This window comes from Mya arenaria, chromosome 1 (genome assembly GCF_026914265.1).
Source record: "Mya arenaria isolate MELC-2E11 chromosome 1, ASM2691426v1".
NCBI classification, from domain to species: Eukaryota; Metazoa; Mollusca; class Bivalvia; order Myida; family Myidae; genus Mya; species Mya arenaria.
Window position 1 is genome coordinate 19,690,637 of NC_069122.1, and position 20,175 is coordinate 19,710,811.

Below are 20,175 nucleotides of genomic sequence, written 5' to 3' on the forward strand. Positions count from 1 at the left end.
TATCGAACAAACGCACGCGATATCCATGGGAAATGCCATTGCACTTTATACAGAAATAAAGTGCAATTGATAAACAACAACCATCGTTAAGGAATGAAGTGTGAATGTAAATATAAAACATTAATAAGCTTATAAGTTGTCTATAATATTTTCTTCAATAATAACAGAAACATCTCGACCATATCTGCCATGCGACGAGCTGGGCCCGTATTCATAATACACATCTTAAGTCATTTCTAATGCACCAGTCAATTGTTACCACGCCCCCTGGTCCGGGGAACAGCGGGGACTTTCGGTCCAGCCAAGCCCGGGTTAAATCCGAACTGCTGGTAAAAGGCCCATTCCCCGCATTTTTTGGCGCGAAGACAAAACCACCGCATTCACCCGGTACTGCGTGCCCAACTGGGAGGTAAAAACACGGCCCATATCCCCGGTTATACCCGGTATACCCCCGGACCTGGGGGGGGGGGGGGGCGTAGTTACAATTGAATGGTGCATTAACGTAAGTCGACTTCTTAAAATGTTCATAGTCAAAATAAAAGAAAAGTATTAACATCAATACCAAGTAAAGCATTTCAGATATCATCAAGTTCTTTATATAAAATAACTAGTAAGAACTTAGGAAAATGACTTAAGTTAGGAAATGAAGTAAGATGTTTATGAATATCGGCTTAGTGCATCAGTAAAAGTAGGTCGTAAAATTAATAATAATATCATTAATTAGTTGTAGTGTTTTAGCGTGTAATTTATATTACGTAGTTCAAAATGGATTCCCAGCTAAGTGTACTAATGAATAAATCATACAGATTCCTAAGAGGAAAGTCCTTAAACGTAATGGCTAAATTAAAATGACTACTCGATCTAATTGCAGCGTGCATAAATGTTAAGTATACTGACAACAATATTTATCCGAGAGATTTTGGAATGTAATTGCCGCGGTGCTCCGATTGCGTTACACCAATGTTAACAATTCACACCACGGTCTATTTCCTAGTCAACGTAGACATGCACCTGATATTCCTCACACTACATTACAAGAGGAGATAACTAAATCCAGCTATGAGAAACCGTTTAGAGTTACCTACCTTTACAAAAATGACGAATTTGTTGGGAACGGTTGAGTTCATCTTCCGTGTTTTGTTTACGCGGCCCGTTTCCTCGTCGACGTGAAAATACACGTCGTAGTCGTCTGGTTCCGCTTTAAGAAAGGAAATTTGTCCGTCAAAACAAAGGGGAATTAGTAGAAGAACAATTAAATGCTGCATCTTTGGTCGTTTAAAACGTATTCAGTTTTGATATGTTCTTATATACTTACAATGCATCACGGAGTATGAGATGTTATTCTGTGACGTCATATCTCCGTCCACCGCTCGTAACGATATAAGGGCTACCGAGATCGATACCCGTAATCTCTATATAATGATGACAATACATCAAGATATAGTATAGTCTTTCATGTTTTTTCGATGAAATGGAGTTTTATCAGTGCAATAACAACAGTGAAAATATCAATTTGATATTTTCACTGCAAAAAAAGGAGTGAAAATATCAACTTTCAGAACTACTACCTTACATATACCTGCACGATTACCCCCGTGGGTTCCCGCAAATAGTCCTACGCCAAACGACAAATAAGTAAAGCAGACGACGAGTCGTCTATGTTGTAACGGTGAGAAATATGTTTGATAATAATAGGAGTGGCGCGATGATATATGTGAAATATTTTTAAGTCAGCATGCTTTCAAGATAAGGGGAATTAGCTCAAGTGGTAGAGCGCTCGCTTAGCATGTGAGAGGTACCGGGATCGATACCCGGATTCTCCAAATGATTTTTATGTTTTTTAACTCTACAGCAAAAATACTTTTTTATTCCAATACCAACTTATATAAAACAAAGTTTAAAAGTCGTTGCCATAATGGGAAAGTATATTACAAGTATATAACCTATAAAAACATATTCAGATGTAATGTTTCGCCCTATAAAATAGTGTAGGAGAGCGTTTTAACTTGTTCACTGTTAACAAGACAAAAAATCTGTTTCGTAACTTTTTAACAAGGGGAAGTTGCAGAGTGTTATCTTAGTATGTAAGGGCTACCGGGATCGATACCCGGATTCTCCATATTGTTTGATGATATTTTTTTAATAAATTTTGAGAACAAAAAAAATCATTTTTACATCAAATATATGTCGATTGATTGTTAATAAAAGACCCATCTCGATAGAATACAAACATGCATGAAAAACATCAAATTAAATAGTCATTCAATATGCTGTAAACAGCATGGTAAATGAATACAAGTATAGGCCAAAATGCAATCTCGAACACCGGAGTGATTATGATAACACCTCGTACTCAATACATGGAAACATCATTCACAAACTATAACAAAAATATATGGAATGACATTCCTTTATATATACGTACCTTGAAAACCCTTAAAACGTTCAAAGGAAATTATAAGATTCATTTATTGTGTGAATGATAAGTTATTTAACATGTTCTTTAACATATGTAAATGTTTAATTTACAGTCATGTCCTTTGAGAGTCTGTCAGTGAATGTTTAAGTATGAATGCATTTGTTAACAGAATGTTTAATAGTTTTATATGTAAATGTATCTTTCTAGTTTTAACATTGACAGGTGACCTATTTTCAAGGATTATGCTTTTTCTTTTGTTTCTTTACTTTGAAGGACATATTGAAAATTTGAATATATGTTCTGATATGTCTAAATGTGTAACCTTCGGTAACTAAATGTACAGTCAGTGCATGTATTGTTTATTGCATGAAATGGACATACACTTTTTCATAGAATCAAAGTTATTTAAATGTCAAGGTGTGTAAGCTTTGCCCATTCGGCGAGTGCTCCGTTAAGATTGTTAGTCATTTTAGTGTTTTTTGGAGCATAGTGCACAGAAGAATGTAACCCTGGCTAGAGCTAACCTGGTTCTTTAACGTGCACCAGTGTATAGCACTATCAGGACCCCCATTTAACGTCCCTTCCGGAAAAAGATTAGGTTTTTTTAGTGATGCACGGGGAATCGAACCTGCGACCCCTGGTCGATTGATAGTCAAGTGCCTTATCACTAGACCACGGATCCGCCACTTAAATGTCAACATTTCAATTAAAGACATATAGCACCAAGACCTGTCACTGTCACGCGACCAAACGCACCTGATTGGGCCTTGTCGGACGGATAGTTACTATTAGAGCACAGGCGATATTTGAGTAAAAAAAAATCTATGTCCCCCTAATGGTTTTCAATTAGTCATTTCGTATCTACGTAAGGTAATTACTGACTGCTCTACCAAATTTTAAGACCGTACGACCAAGCATACTGCACCTATGCATTGGACAACCTTTTTTGTATTCATGGTCTCCGCGAGTTCGATCTATGACTAACTGACCCTACAATAGGGTCATCTGCTTGTCATGACCAACTTCCTTTCCAAGTTAAAGGACTGTGGACCAAGCATACTCTAGTTATCAATCTGACAAGCTTTTTGTGTCCAAGGTCACCGCGACCATGACATTTGACATACTGACCTAACAATAAATTAGGGTCATCTACTGGTCATGAACAACCTCCATGACAAGTTTGAGGACCGTACGACCAGCATACTTTGGCTACCAATCAGACAAGCTTTTTCTGTATAAGGTCACCATGGCCTTGACCATTGACCTACTGACCTCAAATCAAAAGGGGTTATCTGCTTGTCATGAACGATCTCCATACCAGGTCTGAGGACCTAAGGCTCAAGCGTACTCTTGTCATCAATCAGACAATCGGACAAGGCTTGGTCTATCGGCCGACCGACAAATCGACGTGTACAAAGCAATAATCTTGAGAATGTCATATATGTATTCTTCGAAAACGTTATTTGTTAATGTAATTCGTTTATATAACTGTTATTTATATTTTCTTGTTTTCTAATGGCATCCAAATCTAGTTTGCTCTTTTAGTAGTACGGCGTATGGCTCACCCTCGCATCCGGAACAAAAAATGTGTCGTATCCTTTTTGCAACGGCAGGTAATAAATTTCCTACAGTAACACCGTATAGAATCGTTCATATTGAAACATTCATTTAAAGCTAAAAGTGCATGTGTGCTGTTAGTTTAGTACACATATATATACATATAGCTAGTGTACATATTCAAAACAAAGCCCAGCGCCCCCCCCCCCCATCCCCAATTTCACATTCGTTGGTTTTCTTATACGCTTTGTTTCCAAGAACTAAATGGGTTAAAGGATGAACCTCCTTGATTTGTTTTACAATAAAGCGTCCAATGATTCACACACATGTTTTCATGAATGTTTTTATAACTAGCACTTACTGGATCATAAGTATCAACATTTTGTAGTTTTGTGAGAATAAAAGCGCTTATAATTTTGCGACTGTTGTATTTAAACACTATAAACGGGTTATACGTATGGATCTGTTCTAGTTGTGTTTAAAATGAAGACCCCCAAATTTCACACACGTTGGCTTTCTTGCACTTTTTGTTTCCAAACACTAAATGGGTTATACGATGTCCGTTTAGGCCGCGTTGGCGGTGCATTCCATCCAGGTCTTTGTTTGGTATCTAAGGATTTCTTAACTACCACCATTTTCCTTCTCTGCGACTGGTTGGAATATACTGAACCTCTACGCGTGTTTATTGTGTTTAGTGACGTACTGCTCGGGGATTTAACAAAGCCTGCCCCGGTGGCGTAGTTCCATTGTGGAACTGTGAGATGGTCGTTATCAAGTGTAACCTGACTTGGGCTAGCAGGATTGTCAGGAATTGTCGTGTTTAGACTTGAATTGGAGCTTTGGTACACGGCAAACTGTACCTTGGCGTTGTTATCGTTGCTCGGCATATCTTTAACTTTAACCTGTAATAAAACAGACTAAACTAAGACATGAGACAAACATGCGCATGGTTGTGTTTGAAACTACAGCAATGAAATAAAAACGACTAAACTAAGACGGAGGCGTGTGACAAACATGCGCATAGCTGTTTGAGACTACAGCAATTAAATAAAACAGACCAAACTAAGACGAAGGCATGTGACAAACATGCACATGGTTGTTTAAAACTACAGCAATTAAATAAAAATTACTAAAGTTAATCGGAGACATGTGACAAACGTGCACATTGTTGTTTAAAACTACAGCAGTGAATTTGCTGTTAAACGTCGAAAATATAAACATTGTTAAAGTAAAACTACAAATAAGCATCGTCGACAACAGACACATCCGTGTAACAGAATTGATCACACGTGGGTAACCAATGATGCGAAAATAGATGAAAATCACGTATTGATAAAATGTACCTTGGAATGGTGCACCTGGTTTCTATGATGAAAGATGACCACACAGCCAACTATGAAGGCCATGAGGATGAAGACGGTGGCGATCTGGAGAACTAGGCGGACAATGGGGTTGACTGAGGACTGAGGGTCTGTGTTGGGGTCAGAAGGTGCAATCACCACTATGGAGACTATAGCGACCCGTGACTGTTGTTGGGGAGAGTCTTCCATAGCCTGATGGAGCAGATATAGTATTTTAATTATTTGAATGTTGAGTATCAGTTTATCAAGGTATAAAATAGTCTAACAGTTATCTCCTTGCCTCTTAGATTGAACTTGATCAATTTGACGAATGATCTTTTTCAAATTATAGAAAATCACACTGCAAAATTAATAACGGAGTTTAAAACAATTTAAACATTCTGAATAGTATTTTAACCCATCTATATAACATGCTTTATATGTTTTAAGTACTGTCCCCGATAGCTGTGATATAAGTCTTTTCCGGTAAGAGAAATGGGAAACAAAACTACAGTCGAACCCCGTTGGTTCGAACTTGTTTGGCTCGAATCCCTTGTTGGCTCAAATAGACTGTTAAGGATATCTTTAGACTGAACGTAGGTTTTCCAGCTTGGCTCGAATTTTCCGAGCCTTGAGGTATTTTCGCCGGTCCTAAGGAGTTCGAGCCATTGGGGTTCGACTGTACTGGTACTCAAAACATTAATAAGCTTATAAGTTGTCTATAATATTGTCTTCAATAATAACAGGAACACCTCGACCATATCTGCCATGCGACGAGCTGGGCCCGTATTCATAATACACATCTTAAGTCATTCCTAATGCACCAGTCAATTGTAACCACGCCCCCTGGTCCGGGGAACAGCGGGGACTTTCGGTCCAGCCAAGCCCGGGTTAAATCCGAACTGCTGGTAAAATCCCCGCCAAATGCCCCCGCATCCCAGGGACCCTAGGTATGGCCCATTCCCCGCTATTTTGGGCGCGAAGACAAAACCACCGCATTCACCCGGTACTGCGGGGCCACCTGGAAGGTAAAAACACGGCCCATATCCCCGGTATACCCCCGGACCTAGGGGGCCGTGGTTACAATTGACTGGTGCATTAACTTAAGTTGATTTCTTAAAATGTTCATAGTCAAATTAAAAGAAAAGTATTAACATCAATACAAAGTAAAGCAACATAGATATCATCAAGTTTTTATATCAATTAACCAGTGAGAACTTAGGAAAATGACTTAAGTTAGGAAATGAAGTAAGATGTTTATGAATATCGGCTTAGTGCATCAGTAAAAGTAGTTCTTAAAATTAATAATAATATTATTAATTAGTTGTAGTGTTTTAGCGTGTAATATTTATTACGCAGTTCAAAATGGATTCCCAGCTAAGTGTACTAATGCATAAATCATACAGATTCCTAAGAGGAAAGTCCTTAAACGTAATGGCTAAATTGAAATGACTACTCGATGTAATTGCAGCGTGGATAAATGTTAAGTATACTGACAATCAATATTTATCAGAGGGATTTTGGAATAAAAATGGCCGCGGTGATCCGATTGCGTTACATCAATGTTAACCATCCACACCACGGTCTATTTCCTAGTCAACGTAGACATACAACTGATAATCCTCACACTACATTACAAGAGGTGATAACTAAATCCAGCTGTGAGAAACCGTTTAGAGTTACATACCTTTACAAAAATGACGTATTTGTTGGGATCGGTTGAGTTCATCTTCCGTGTTTTGTTTACGCGGCCAGTTTCCTCGTCGACGTGAAAATACACGTCGTAGTCGTCTGGTTCCGCTTTAAGAAAGGAAATTTGTCCGTCAAAACAAAGGGGAATTAGTAGAAAAATAATTAAATGCTGCATCTTTGGTCGATTAAAACGTATTCAGTTTTGATATGGGTTTTTTATACTTACAATGCATCACGGAGTATGAGATGTTATTCTGTGACGTCATATCTCCGTCCACCGCTCGTAACGTGCCCGGGGATAGCGATAATTCGCCCTATAGCAATAATGAAAATTATAATGTTACTTGTACGAGATAAAACAAATGAAAAATATATCTCTTAAATAAAGATATAATTTGATAATCTCAAATTCATTGAATCGATAACTCGGATGAAGGTGGGGTTTTTTAAATATAGTGTTATCAAGATCATTATAAAATAGTTAATTTGAGACCACGCGTATCTACTATCTGAATCCTAAGACCACTACAACCATAAAAGTGACACTGTTATTCAAAATCAATACATACGCATGTAAAACAAACATCAATTTTGACTGATAAACCTTTAACTACTCACTAAATAATGCATTTATGGAAATTATTTATTACTGTTAACAATATTGTAACCGTGTATTTAAAAGCAGAAAGCGCAAAAATATTAAATGATTGGTGAATGCTAAAAGATTTACTGTGGTCTACTATAGTCTCATTTGGTAGACATACCATGTTTAATGCTCATTTCTTTCAAATTGAACTCGGTATCCTTCATAAGAACCATTGTTTTTGACATTGATTCATCTTTCTTTTGGAATATTAAAACAATAGTATTAATTGTGGTAAATCTTATTTGGTAGTAAGAGTACATCTTTAAACTTACCATATAGTCTTCGCTGGTATCGGCACTAAATAGAGGGACTACACAACCGCCGGACGTTGCCGCGTCCCGACTCTGAAACTCCGGAAGTGAGTCGTCCACGTCGACTATACTGACCATCACGTGGCGTGGAGGCACCAGCAATGTCGACTGAACATAGAAGTTGGATAATAAGAGTAATTAAGAAAATGCATCGGAGTCATAATGGACTCACATGCGTTTGATTTGCAACTGCTGCGCTTTTCGGAGGTGTCGATAAGCTGCACTCTCACAGATTGACCGATTTGACAACTTTTTCATTTTTTTCTCATCTTCCGTGTTTTGTTTACGCGGCCCGTTTCCTCGTCGACGTGAAAATACACTCGTAGTCGTCTGGTTCCGCTGTAAGAAAGGAAATTTGTCCGTCAAAACAAAGGGGAATTAGTAGAAGAACAATTAAATGCTGCATCTTTGGTCTTTTAAAACGTATTCAGTTTTGATATGTTCTTATATACTTACAATGCGTCACGGAGTATGAGATGTTATTCTGTGACGTCATATCTCCGTCCACCGCTCGTAACGGTATAAGGGCTACCGTGATCGATACCCGTATTCTCTATATTATGATGAACTATACATCAATATATAGTATATTCTTTCATGTTTTTTCGATGAAATGGAGTTTTATCAGTGCAATAACAACAGTGAAAATATCAATTTGATATTTTCACTGCAAAAAAGGAGTGAAAATATCAACTTTCAGAACTACTACCTTATATATACCTGCACGATTACCCCCGTGGGTTCCCGCAAATAGTCCTACGCCAAACGACAAATAACTAAAGCAGACGACGAGTCGTCTATGTTGTAACGGTGAGAAATATGTTTGATAATAATAGGAGTGACGCGATGATATATGTGAAATATTTTTAAGTCAGCATGCTTTCAAGATAAGGGGAATTAGCTCAAGTGGTAGAGCGCTCGCTTAGCATGTGAGAGGTACCGGGATCGATACCCGGATTCTCCAAATGATTTTTATGTTTTTTTAACTCTACATCAAAAATACATTTTTATTCCAATACCAACTTATATAAAACAAAGTTTAAAAGTCGTTGCCATAATGGGAAAGTATATTACAAGTATATAACCTATAAAAACATATTCAGATGTAATGTTTCGCCCTATAAAATAGTGTAGGAGAGCGTTTTAACTTGACTGTTAACAAGACAAAAAATCTGTTTCGTAACTTTTTAACAAGGGGAGGTTGCAGAGTGCTATCTTAGTATGTAAGGGCTACCGGGATCGATCCCCGGATTCTCCATATTGTTTGATGATATTTTTTTTAAATAAATTTTGAGAAAAAAAAACATTTTTACATCAAATATATGTCGATTGATTGTTAATAAAAGACCCATCTCGATAGAATACAAACATGCATGAAAAACATCAATTTAAATAGTCATTCAATATGCTGTAAACAGCATGGTAAATAAATACAAGTATATGCCAAAATGCAATCTCGAACACCGGAGTGATTATGATAACACCTCGTACTCAATACATGGAAACATCATTCACAAACTATAACAAAAATATATGGAATGGCATTCCTTTATATATACGTACCTTGAAAACCCTTTAAACGTTCAAAAGAAATTATAAGTTTCATTTATAGTGTGAATGATAAGTTATTTAACATGTTCTTTAACATATGTAAATGTTTAATTTATAGTCATGTTCTTGAGAGTCTGTCAGTGAATGTTTAAGTATGAATGCATTTGTTAACAGAATGTTTAATAGTTTTATATGTAAATGTATCTTTCTAGTTTTAACATTGACAGGTGACTTATTTTCAAGGATTATGCTTTTTCTTTTGTTTCTTTACTTTGAAGGACATATTGAAAATTTGAATATATGTTCTAATATGTCTAAATGAGTAACCTTCGGTAACTAAATGTACAGTCAGTGCATGCATTGTTTATTGCATGAAATGGACATATACTTTTTCATAGAATCAAAATTATTTAAATGTCAAGGTGTGTAAGCTTTGCCCATTCGGCGAGTGCACCGTAAAGATTGTTAGTCATTTTAGGGTTTTTTTGGAGCATAGTGCACAGACAGAATGTAACCCTGGCTAGAGCTAACCTGGTTCTTTAACGTGCACCAGTGTATAGCACTATCAAGACCCCCACTTAACGTCTCTCCCGGAAGAAGATTAGGTTTTTTTAGTGATGCACGGAGAATCAAACCTGCGACCCCTGAATTGATAGTCAAGTGCGTTATTATTAGACCACGGGTCCGCCACTTTAATGTCAACAGTTCAATTAAAGACATAGCATCAAGACATGTCACTGTCACGCGACCAAACGCCCCTGATTGGGCCTTGTCGGACGGATAGCTACTATTAGAACACAGGCGATATTTGAGTAAATAAAACATCTATGTCCCCCTAATGGTTTTCAATTAGTCATTTCGTATCTACGTAAGGTAATTACTGACTGCTCTACCAAATTTTAAGACCGTACGACCAAGCATACTGCACCTATGCATTGGACAACCTTTTTTGTATTCATGGTCTCCGCGAGTTCGATCTATGACTAACTGACCCTACAATAGGGTCATCTGCTTGTCATGACCAACTTCCTTTCCAAGTTAAAGGACTGTGGACCAAGCATACTCTAGTTATCAATCTGACAAGCTTTTTGTGTCCAAGGTCACCGCGACCATGACATTTGACATACTGACCTAACAATAAATTAGGGTCATCTACTGGTCATGAACAACCTCCATGACAAGTTTGAGGACCGTACGACCAGCATACTTTGGCTACCAATCAGACAAGCTTTTTCTGTATAAGGTCACCATGGCCTTGACCATTGACCTACTGACCTCAAATCAAAACGGGTTATCTGCTTGTCATGAACGATCTCCATACCAGGTCTGAGGACCTAAGGCTCAAGCGTACTCTTGTCATCAATCAGACAATCGGACAAGGCTTGGTCTATCGGCCGACCGACAAATCGACGTGTACAAAGCAATAATCTTGAGAATGTCATATATGTATTCTTCGAAAACGTTATTTGTTAATGTAATTCGTTTATATAACTGTTATTTATATTTTCTTGTTTTCTAATGGCATCCAAATCTAGTTTGCTCTTTTAGTGTAGTACGGCGTATGGCTCACCCTCGCATCCGGAACAAAAAATGTGTCGTATCCTTTTTGCAACGGCAGGTAATAAATTTCCTACAGTAACACCGTATAGAATCGTTCATATTGAAACATTCATTTAAAGCTAAAAGTGCATGTGTGCTGTTAGTTTAGTACACATTTTTGAGGTCGTAAATATCTGCGGAAGCAAAATGTTAAAAGGCATAGAATCGAAGCCGGATTTGTTTTGTAAAATATCCAAAATACGCCTTTTAGACGGAAGTGCCTTTAAGCTTACACGCACAAATATTAAATACTGGTGAGTCCTAAAAGATTTACAGTGATCAACAATCGCCTCATAAGGAAGAAATACCGTGTTTTTTCTGCACCTTTCTTTCAAAATAAACACAGTAACCGTCATAAGAACCACTGTTTCGATATATATTTATCCTTCGAGTGTATATATAGTGGAACATCTTATTTTGGAGTAAGAGTGCATCGTTAAATAACTTAAAGCTATCGTGCTTCGCATTCGATCTTGCCAACCATAAAATAGGCCACTGTAAACGTTTATGGTGACAAACAGTAGTACTATCTAAATAAATAAATAATAAACATCAATATATCAGCAAGAAACAAAATTAAGAAGAGATGTCCTTTGGAAGCAAAATAATAGAAAAGGAAATATAAAACCATATTATAAAAAAACAGTATCGATTTAGTTGAGAGTTTTGATAATATCAGCACTATCAACGCCCCCCACCCCCGGCATCAGCTATATATATACATATAGCTAGTGTACATATTCAAAACAAAGCCCAGCGCCCCCCCCCCCCCCCCATCCCCAATTTCACATTCGTTGGTTTTCTTATACGCTTTGTTTCCAAGAACTAAATGGGTTAAAGGATGAACCTCCTTGATTTTTTTTACAATAAAGCGTCCAATGATTCACACACATGTTTTCATGAATGTTTTTATAACTAGCACTTACTGGATCATAAGTATCAACATTTTGTAGTTTTGTGAGAATAAAAGCGCTTATAATTTTGCGACTGTTGTATTTAAACACTATAAATGGGTTATACGTATGGATCGGTTCTAGTTGTGTTTAAAATGAAGACCCCCAAACTTCACACACGTTTGCTTTCTTGCACCTTTTGTTTCCAAACACTAAATGGGTTATACGATGTCCGTTTAGGCCGCGTTGGCGGTGCATTCCATCCAGGTCTTTGTTTGGTATCTAAGGATTTCTTAACTACCACCATTTTCCTTCTCTGCGACTGGTTGGAATATACTGAACCTCTGCGCGTGTTTATTGTGTTTAGTGACGTACTGCTCGGGGATTTAACAAAGCCTGCCCCGGTGGCGTAGTTCCATTGTGGAACTGTGAGATGGTCGTTATCAAGTGTAACCTGACTTGGGCTAGCAGGATTGTCAGGAATTGTCGTGTTTAGACTTGAATTGGAGCTTTGGTACACGGCAAACTGTACCTTGGCGTTGTTATCGTTGCTCGGCATATCTTTAACTTTAACCTGTAATAAAAAATACTAAACTAAGACATGAGACAAACATGCGCATGGTTGTGTTTGAAACTACAGCAATGAAATAAAAACGACTAAACTAAGACGGAGGCGTGTGACAAACATGCGCATAGCTGTTTGAGACTACAGCAATTAAATAAAACAGACCAAACTAAGACGAAGGCATGTGACAAACATGCACATGGTTGTTTGAAACTAAAGTAATTAAATAAAAAATTACTAAAGTTAATCGGAGACATGTGACAAACGTGCACATTGTTGTTTAAAACTACAGCAGTGAATTTGCTGTTAAACGTCGAAAATATAAACATTGTTAAAGTAAAACTACAAATAAGCATCGTCGACAACAGACACATCCGTGTAACAGAATTGATCACACGTGGGTAACCAATGATGCGAAAATAGATGAAAATCACGTATTGATAAAATGTACCTTGGAATGGTGCACCTGGTATCTATGATGAAAGATGACCACACAGCCAACTATGAAGGCCATGAGGATGAAGACGGTGGCGATCTGGAGAACTAGGCGGACGATGGGGTTGACTGAGGACTGAGGGTCTGTGTTGGGGTCAGAAGGTGCAATCACCACTATGGAGACTATAGCGACCCGTGACTGTTGTTGGGGAGAGTCTTCCATAGCCTGATGGAGCAGATATAGTATTTTAATTATTTGAATGTTGAGTATCAGTTTATCAAGGTATAAAATAGTCTAACAGTTATCTCCTTACCTCTAAGATTGAACTTGATCAATTTGACGACTGATCTTTTTCAAATTATAGAAAATCACACTGCAAAATTAATAACGGAGTTTAAAACAATTTGAACATTCTGAATAGTATTTTAACCCATCTATATAACATGCTTTATATGTTTTAAGTACTGTCCCCGATAGCTGTGATATAAGTCTTTTCCGGTAAGAGAAATGGGAAACAAAACTACAGTCGAACCCCGTTGGTTCGAACTTGTTTGGCTCGAATCCCTTGTTGGCTCAAATAGACTGTTAAGGATATCTTTAGACTGAACGTAGGTTTTCCAGCTTGGCTCGAATTTTCCGAGCCTTGAGGTATTTTCGCCGGTCCTAAGGAGTTCGAGCCATTGGGGTTCGACTGTACTGGTACTCAAAACATTAATAAGCTTATAAGTTGTCTATAATATTGTCTTCAATAATAACAGGAACACCTCGACCATATCTGCCATGCGACGAGCTGGGCCCGTATTCATAATACACATCTTAAGTCATTCCTAATGCACCAGTCAATTGTAACCACGCCCCCTGGTCCGGGGAACAGCGGGGACTTTCGGTCCAGCCAAGCCCGGGTTAAATCCGAACTGCTGGTAAAATCCCCGCCAAATGCCCCCGCACCCCAGGGACCCTAGGTTCGGCCCATTCCCCGCTATTTTGGGCGCGAAGACAAAACCACCGCATTCACCCGGTACTGCGGGGCCACCTGGAAGGTAAAAACACGGCCCATATCCCCGGTATACCCCCGGACCTAGGGGGCCGTGGTTACAATTGACTGGTGCATTAACTTAAGTTGATTTCTTAAAATGTTCATAGTCAAATTAAAAGAAAAGTATTAACATCAATACAAAGTAAAGCAACATAGATATCATCAAGTTTTTATATCAATTAACCAGTGAGAACTTAGGAAAATGACTTAAGTTAGGAAATGAAGTAAGATGTTTATGAATATCGGCTTAGTGCATCAGTAAAAGTAGTTCTTAAAATTAATAATAATATTATTAATTAGTTGTAGTGTTTTAGCGTGTAATATTTATTACGCAGTTCAAAATGGATTCCCAGCTAAGTGTACTAATGCATAAATCATACAGATTCCTAAGAGGAAAGTCCTTAAACGTAATGGCTAAATTGAAATGACTACTCGATGTAATTGCAGCGTGGATAAATGTTAAGTATACTGACAATCAATATTTATCAGAGGGATTTTGGAATAAAAATGGCCGCGGTGATCCGATTGCGTTACATCAATGTTAACCATCCACACCACGGTCTATTTCCTAGTCAACGTAGACATACAACTGATAATCCTCACACTACATTACAAGAGGTGATAACTAAATCCAGCTGTGAGAAACCGTTTAGAGTTACATACCTTTACAAAAATGACGTATTTGTTGGGATCGGTTGAGTTCATCTTCCGTGTTTTGTTTACGCGGCCAGTTTCCTCGTCGACGTGAAAATACACGTCGTAGTCGTCTGGTTCCGCTTTAAGAAAGGAAATTTGTCCGTCAAAACAAAGGGGAATTAGTAGAAAAATAATTAAATGCTGCATCTTTGGTCGATTAAAACGTATTCAGTTTTGATATGGGTTTTTTATACTTACAATGCATCACGGAGTATGAGATGTTATTCTGTGACGTCATATCTCCGTCCACCGCTCGTAACGTGCCCGGGGATAGCGATAATTCGCCCTATAGCAATAATGAAAATTATAATGTTACTTGTACGAGATAAAACAAATGAAAAATATATCTCTTAAATAAAGATATAATTTGATAATCTCAAATTCATTGAATCGATAACTCGGATGAAGGTGGGTTTTTTTAAATATAGTGTTATCAAGATCATTATAAAATAGTTAATTTGAGACCACGCGTATCTACTATCTGAATCCTAAGACCACTACAACCATAAAAGTGACACTGTTATTCAAAATCAATACATACGCATGTAAAACAAACATCAATTTTGACTGATAAACCTTTAACTACTCACTAAATAATGCATTTATGGAAATTATTTATTACTGTTAACAATATTGTAACCGTGTATTTAAAAGCAGAAAGCGCAAAAATATTAAATGATTGGTGAATGCTAAAAGATTTACTGTGGTCTACTATAGTCTCATTTGGTAGACATACCATGTTTAATGCTCATTTCTTTCAAATTGAACTCGGTATCCTTCATAAGAACCATTGTTTTTGACATTGATTCATCTTTCTTTTGGAATATTAAAACAATAGTATTAATTGTGGTAAATCTTATTTGGTAGTAAGAGTACATCTTTAAACTTACCATATAGTCTTCGCTGGTATCGGCACTAAATAGAGGGACTACACAACCGCCGGACGTTGCCGCGTCCCGACTCTGAAACTCCGGAAGTGAGTCGTCCACGTCGACTATACTGACCATCACGTGGCGTGGAGGCACCAGCAATGTCGACTGAACATAGAAGTTGGATAATAAGAGTAATTAAGAAAATGCATCGGAGTCATAATGGACTCACATGCGTTTGATTTGCAACTGCTGCGCTTTTCGGAGGTGTCGATAAGCTGCACTCTCACAGATTGACCGATTTGACAACTTTTTCATTTTTTTCTCATCTTCCGTGTTTTGTTTACGCGGCCCGTTTCCTCGTCGACGTGAAAATACACTCGTAGTCGTCTGGTTCCGCTGTAAGAAAGGAAATTTGTCCGTCAAAACAAAGGGGAATTAGTAGAAGAACAATTAAATGCTGCATCTTTGGTCTTTTAAAACGTATTCAGTTTTGATATGTTCTTATATACTTACAATGCGTCACGGAGTATGAGATGTTATTCTGTGACGTCATATCTCCGTCCACCGCTCGTAACGGTATAAGGGCTACCGTGATCGATACCCGTATTCTCTATATTATGATGAACTATACATCAATATATAGTATATTCTTTCATGTTTTTTCGATGAAATGGAGTTTTATCAGTGCAATAACAACAGTGAAAATATCAATTTGATATTTTCACTGCAAAAAAGGAGTGAAAATATCAACTTTCAGAACTACTACCTTATATATACCTGCACGATTACCCCCGTGGGTTCCCGCAAATAGTCCTACGCCAAACGACAAATAACTAAAGCAGACGACGAGTCGTCTATGTTGTAACGGTGAGAAATATGTTTGATAATAATAGGAGTGACGCGATGATATATGTGAAATATTTTTAAGTCAGCATGCTTTCAAGATAAGGGGAATTAGCTCAAGTGGTAGAGCGCTTAGCATGTGAGAGGTACCGGGATCGATACCCGGATTCTCCAAATGATTTTTATGTTTTTTTAACTCTACATCAAAAATACATTTTTATTCCAATACCAACTTATATAAAACAAAGTTTAAAAGTCGTTGCCATAATGGGAAAGTATATTACAAGTATATAACCTATAAAAACATATTCAGATGTAATGTTTCGCCCTATAAAATAGTGTAGGAGAGCGTTTTAACTTGACTGTTAACAAGACAAAAAATCTGTTTCGTAACTTTTTAACAAGGGGAGGTTGCAGAGTGCTATCTTAGTATGTAAGGGCTACCGGGATCGATCCCCGGATTCTCCATATTGTTTGATGATATTTTTTTTAAATAAATTTTGAGAAAAAAAAAACATTTTTACATCAAATATATGTCGATTGATTGTTAATAAAAGACCCATCTCGATAGAATACAAACATGCATGAAAAACATCAAATTAAATAGTCATTCAATATGCTGTAAACAGCATGGTAAATAAATACAAGTATATGCCAAAATGCAATCTCGAACACCGGAGTGATTATGATAACACCTCGTACTCAATACATGGAAACATCATTCACAAACTATAACAAAAATATATGGAATGGCATTCCTTTATATATACGTACCTTGAAAACCCTTTAAACGTTCAAAAGAAATTATAAGTTTCATTTATAGTGTGAATGATAAGTTATTTAACATGTTCTTTAACATATGTAAATGTTTAATTTATAGTCATGTTCTTGAGAGTCTGTCAGTGAATGTTTAAGTATGAATGCATTTGTTAACAGAATGTTTAATAGTTTTATATGTAAATGTATCTTTCTAGTTTTAACATTGACAGGTGACTTATTTTCAAGGATTATGCTTTTTCTTTTGTTTCTTTACTTTGAAGGACATATTGAAAATTTGAATATATGTTCTAATATGTCTAAATGAGTAACCTTCGGTAAATAAATGTACAGACAGTGCATGCATTGTTTATTGCATGAAATGGACATATACTTTTTCATAGAATCAAAATTATTTAAATGTCAAGGTGTGTAAGCTTTGCCCATTCGGCGAGTGCTCCGTTAAGATTGTTAGTCTCTTTTTTTTTGGAGCATAGTGCACAGACAGAATGTAACCCTGGCTAGAGCTAACCTGGTTCTTTAACGTGCACCAGTGTATAGCACTATCAGGACCCCCATTTAACGTCCCTCTCGGAAGAAGATTAGGGTTGTTTTAGTGATGCACGGGTAATCGAACCTGCGACCCCTGGATTGATAGTCAAGTGTGTTATCACTAGACCACGAATCCGCCACTTTAATGTCAACATTTCAATAAAAGACATATAGCACCAAGACCTGTCACTGTCACGCGACCAAACGCCCCTGATTGGGCCTTGTCGGACGGATAGCTACTATTAGAACACAGGCGATATTTGAGTAAAAAAATCCATCTATGTCCCCCTATGGGTTTTCAATTAGTCTTTTCGTATCTAAGTAAGGTAATTACTGACTGCTCTACCAAATTTTTAGACCGTACGACCAAGCATACTGCACCTATGCATTGGACAACCTTTTTTGTATTCATGGTCTCCGCGAGTTCGATCTATGACTAACTGACCCTACAATAGGGTCATCTGCTTGTCATGACCAACTTCCTTTCCAAGTTAAAGGACTGTGGACCAAGCAGACTCTAGTTATCAATCTGACAAGCTTTTTGTGTCCAAGGTCACCGCGACCATGACATTTGACATACTGACCTAACAATAAATTTGGGTCATCTACTGGTCATGAACAACCTCCATGACAAGTTTGAGGACCGTACGACCAGCATACTTTGGCTACCAATCAGACAAGCTTTTTCTGTATAAGGTCACCATGGCCTTGACCATTGACCTACTGACCTCAAATCAAAACGGGTTATCTGCTTGTCATGAACGATCTCCATACCAGGTCTGAGGACCTAAGGCTCAAGCGTACTCTTGTCATCAATCAGACAATCGGACAAGGCTTGGTCTATCGGCCGACCGACAAATCGACGTGTACAAAGCAATAATCTTGAGAATGTCATATATGTATTCTTCGAAAACGTCATTTGTTAATGTAATTCGTTTATATAACTGTTATTTATATTTTCTTGTTTTCTAATGGCATCCAAATCTAGTTTGCTCTTTTAGTGTAGTACGGCGTATGGCTCACCCTCGCATCCGGAATAAAAAATGTGTCGTATCCTTTTTGCAACGGCAGGTAATAAATTTCCTACAGTAACACCGTATAGAATCGTTCATATTGAAACATTCATTTAAAGCTAAAAGTGCATGTGTGCTGTTAGTTTAGTACACATATATATACATATAGCTAGTGTACATATTCAAAACAAAGCCCAGCGCCCCCCCCCCCCCATCCCCAATTTCACATTCGTTGGTTTTCTTATACGCTTTGTTTCCAAGAACTAAATGGGTTAAAGGATGAACCTCCTTGATTTTTTACAATAAAGCGTCCAATGATTCACACACATGTTTTCATGAATGTTTTTATAACTATCACTTACTGGATCATAAGTATCAACATTTTGTAGTTTTGGGAGAATAAAAGCGCTTATAATTTTGCGACTGTTGTATTTAAACACTATAAACGGGTTATACGTATGGATCTGTTCTAGTTGTGTTTAAAATGAAGACCCCCAAACTTCACACACGTTGGCTTTCTTGCACTTTTTGTTTCCAAACACTAAATGGGTTATACGATGTCCGTTTAGGCCGCGTTGGCGGTGCATTCCATCCAGGTCTTTGTTTGGTATCTAAGGGTTTCTTAACTACCACCATTTTCCTTCTCTGCGACTGGTTGGAATATACTGAACCTCTACGCGTGTTTATTGTGTTTAGTGACGTACTGCTCGGGGATTTAACAAAGCCTGCCCCGGTGGCGTAGTTCCATTATGGAACTGTGAGATGGTCGTTATCAAGTGTAACCTGACTTGGGCTAGCAGGATTGTCAGGAATTGTCGTGTTTAGACTTGAATTGGAGCTTTGGTACACGGCAAACTGTACCTTGGCGTTGTTATCGTTGCTCGGCATATCTTTAACTTTAACCTGTAATAAAACAGACTAAACTAAGACATGAGACAAACATGCGCATGGTTGTGTTTGAAACTACAGCAATGAAATAAAAACGACTAAACTAAGACGGAGGCGTGTGACAAACATGCGCATAGCTGTTTGAGACTACAGCAATTAAATAAAACAGACCAAACTAAGACGAAGGCATGTGACAAACATGCACATGGTTGTTTGAAACTACAGCAATTAAAAAAAATTTACTAAAGTTAATCGGAGACATGTGACAAACGTGCACATTGTTGTTTAAAACTACAGCAGTGAATTTGCTGTTAAACGTCGAAAATATAAACATTGTTAAAGTAAAACTACAAATAAGCATCGTCGACAACAGACACATCCGTGTAACAGAATTGATCACACGTGGGTAACCAATGATGCGAAAATAGAGGAAAATCACGTATTGATAAAATGTACCTTGGAATGGTGCACCTGGTATCTATGATGAAAGATGACCACACAGCCAACTAT

At 37.6% G+C, this 20,175-nt stretch overlaps 1 protein-coding gene and 2 non-coding genes across 3 annotated transcripts; 2 read left to right on the forward strand and 1 right to left on the reverse strand.

Moving 5' to 3' along the window:
• Window positions 1-1,338: 1,338 nt before the first annotated feature.
• On the reverse strand, window positions 1,339-16,166 carry LOC128225381 (uncharacterized). The gene is made up of 12 exons (XM_052935391.1): window positions 16,137-16,166; window positions 15,632-15,778; window positions 14,940-15,027; window positions 14,709-14,821; window positions 13,008-13,234; window positions 12,220-12,559; window positions 7,927-8,073; window positions 7,235-7,322; window positions 7,004-7,116; window positions 5,320-5,529; window positions 4,680-4,878; window positions 1,339-1,412 (listed from the first exon to the last, which is right to left on the reverse strand). The coding sequence occupies exons 1-12, from the start codon at window positions 16,164-16,166 to the stop codon at window positions 1,339-1,341; spliced, it is 1,776 nt and encodes a 591-aa protein (XP_052791351.1).
• On the forward strand, window positions 1,751-1,823 carry Trnaa-agc (transfer RNA alanine (anticodon AGC)). Its single transcript has one exon. It is a non-coding gene; the product is annotated as a tRNA-Ala (tRNA).
• Window positions 8,857-8,929, forward strand: Trnaa-agc (transfer RNA alanine (anticodon AGC)). Its single transcript has one exon. It is a non-coding gene; the product is annotated as a tRNA-Ala (tRNA).
• Window positions 16,167-20,175: the final 4,009 nt, after the last annotated feature.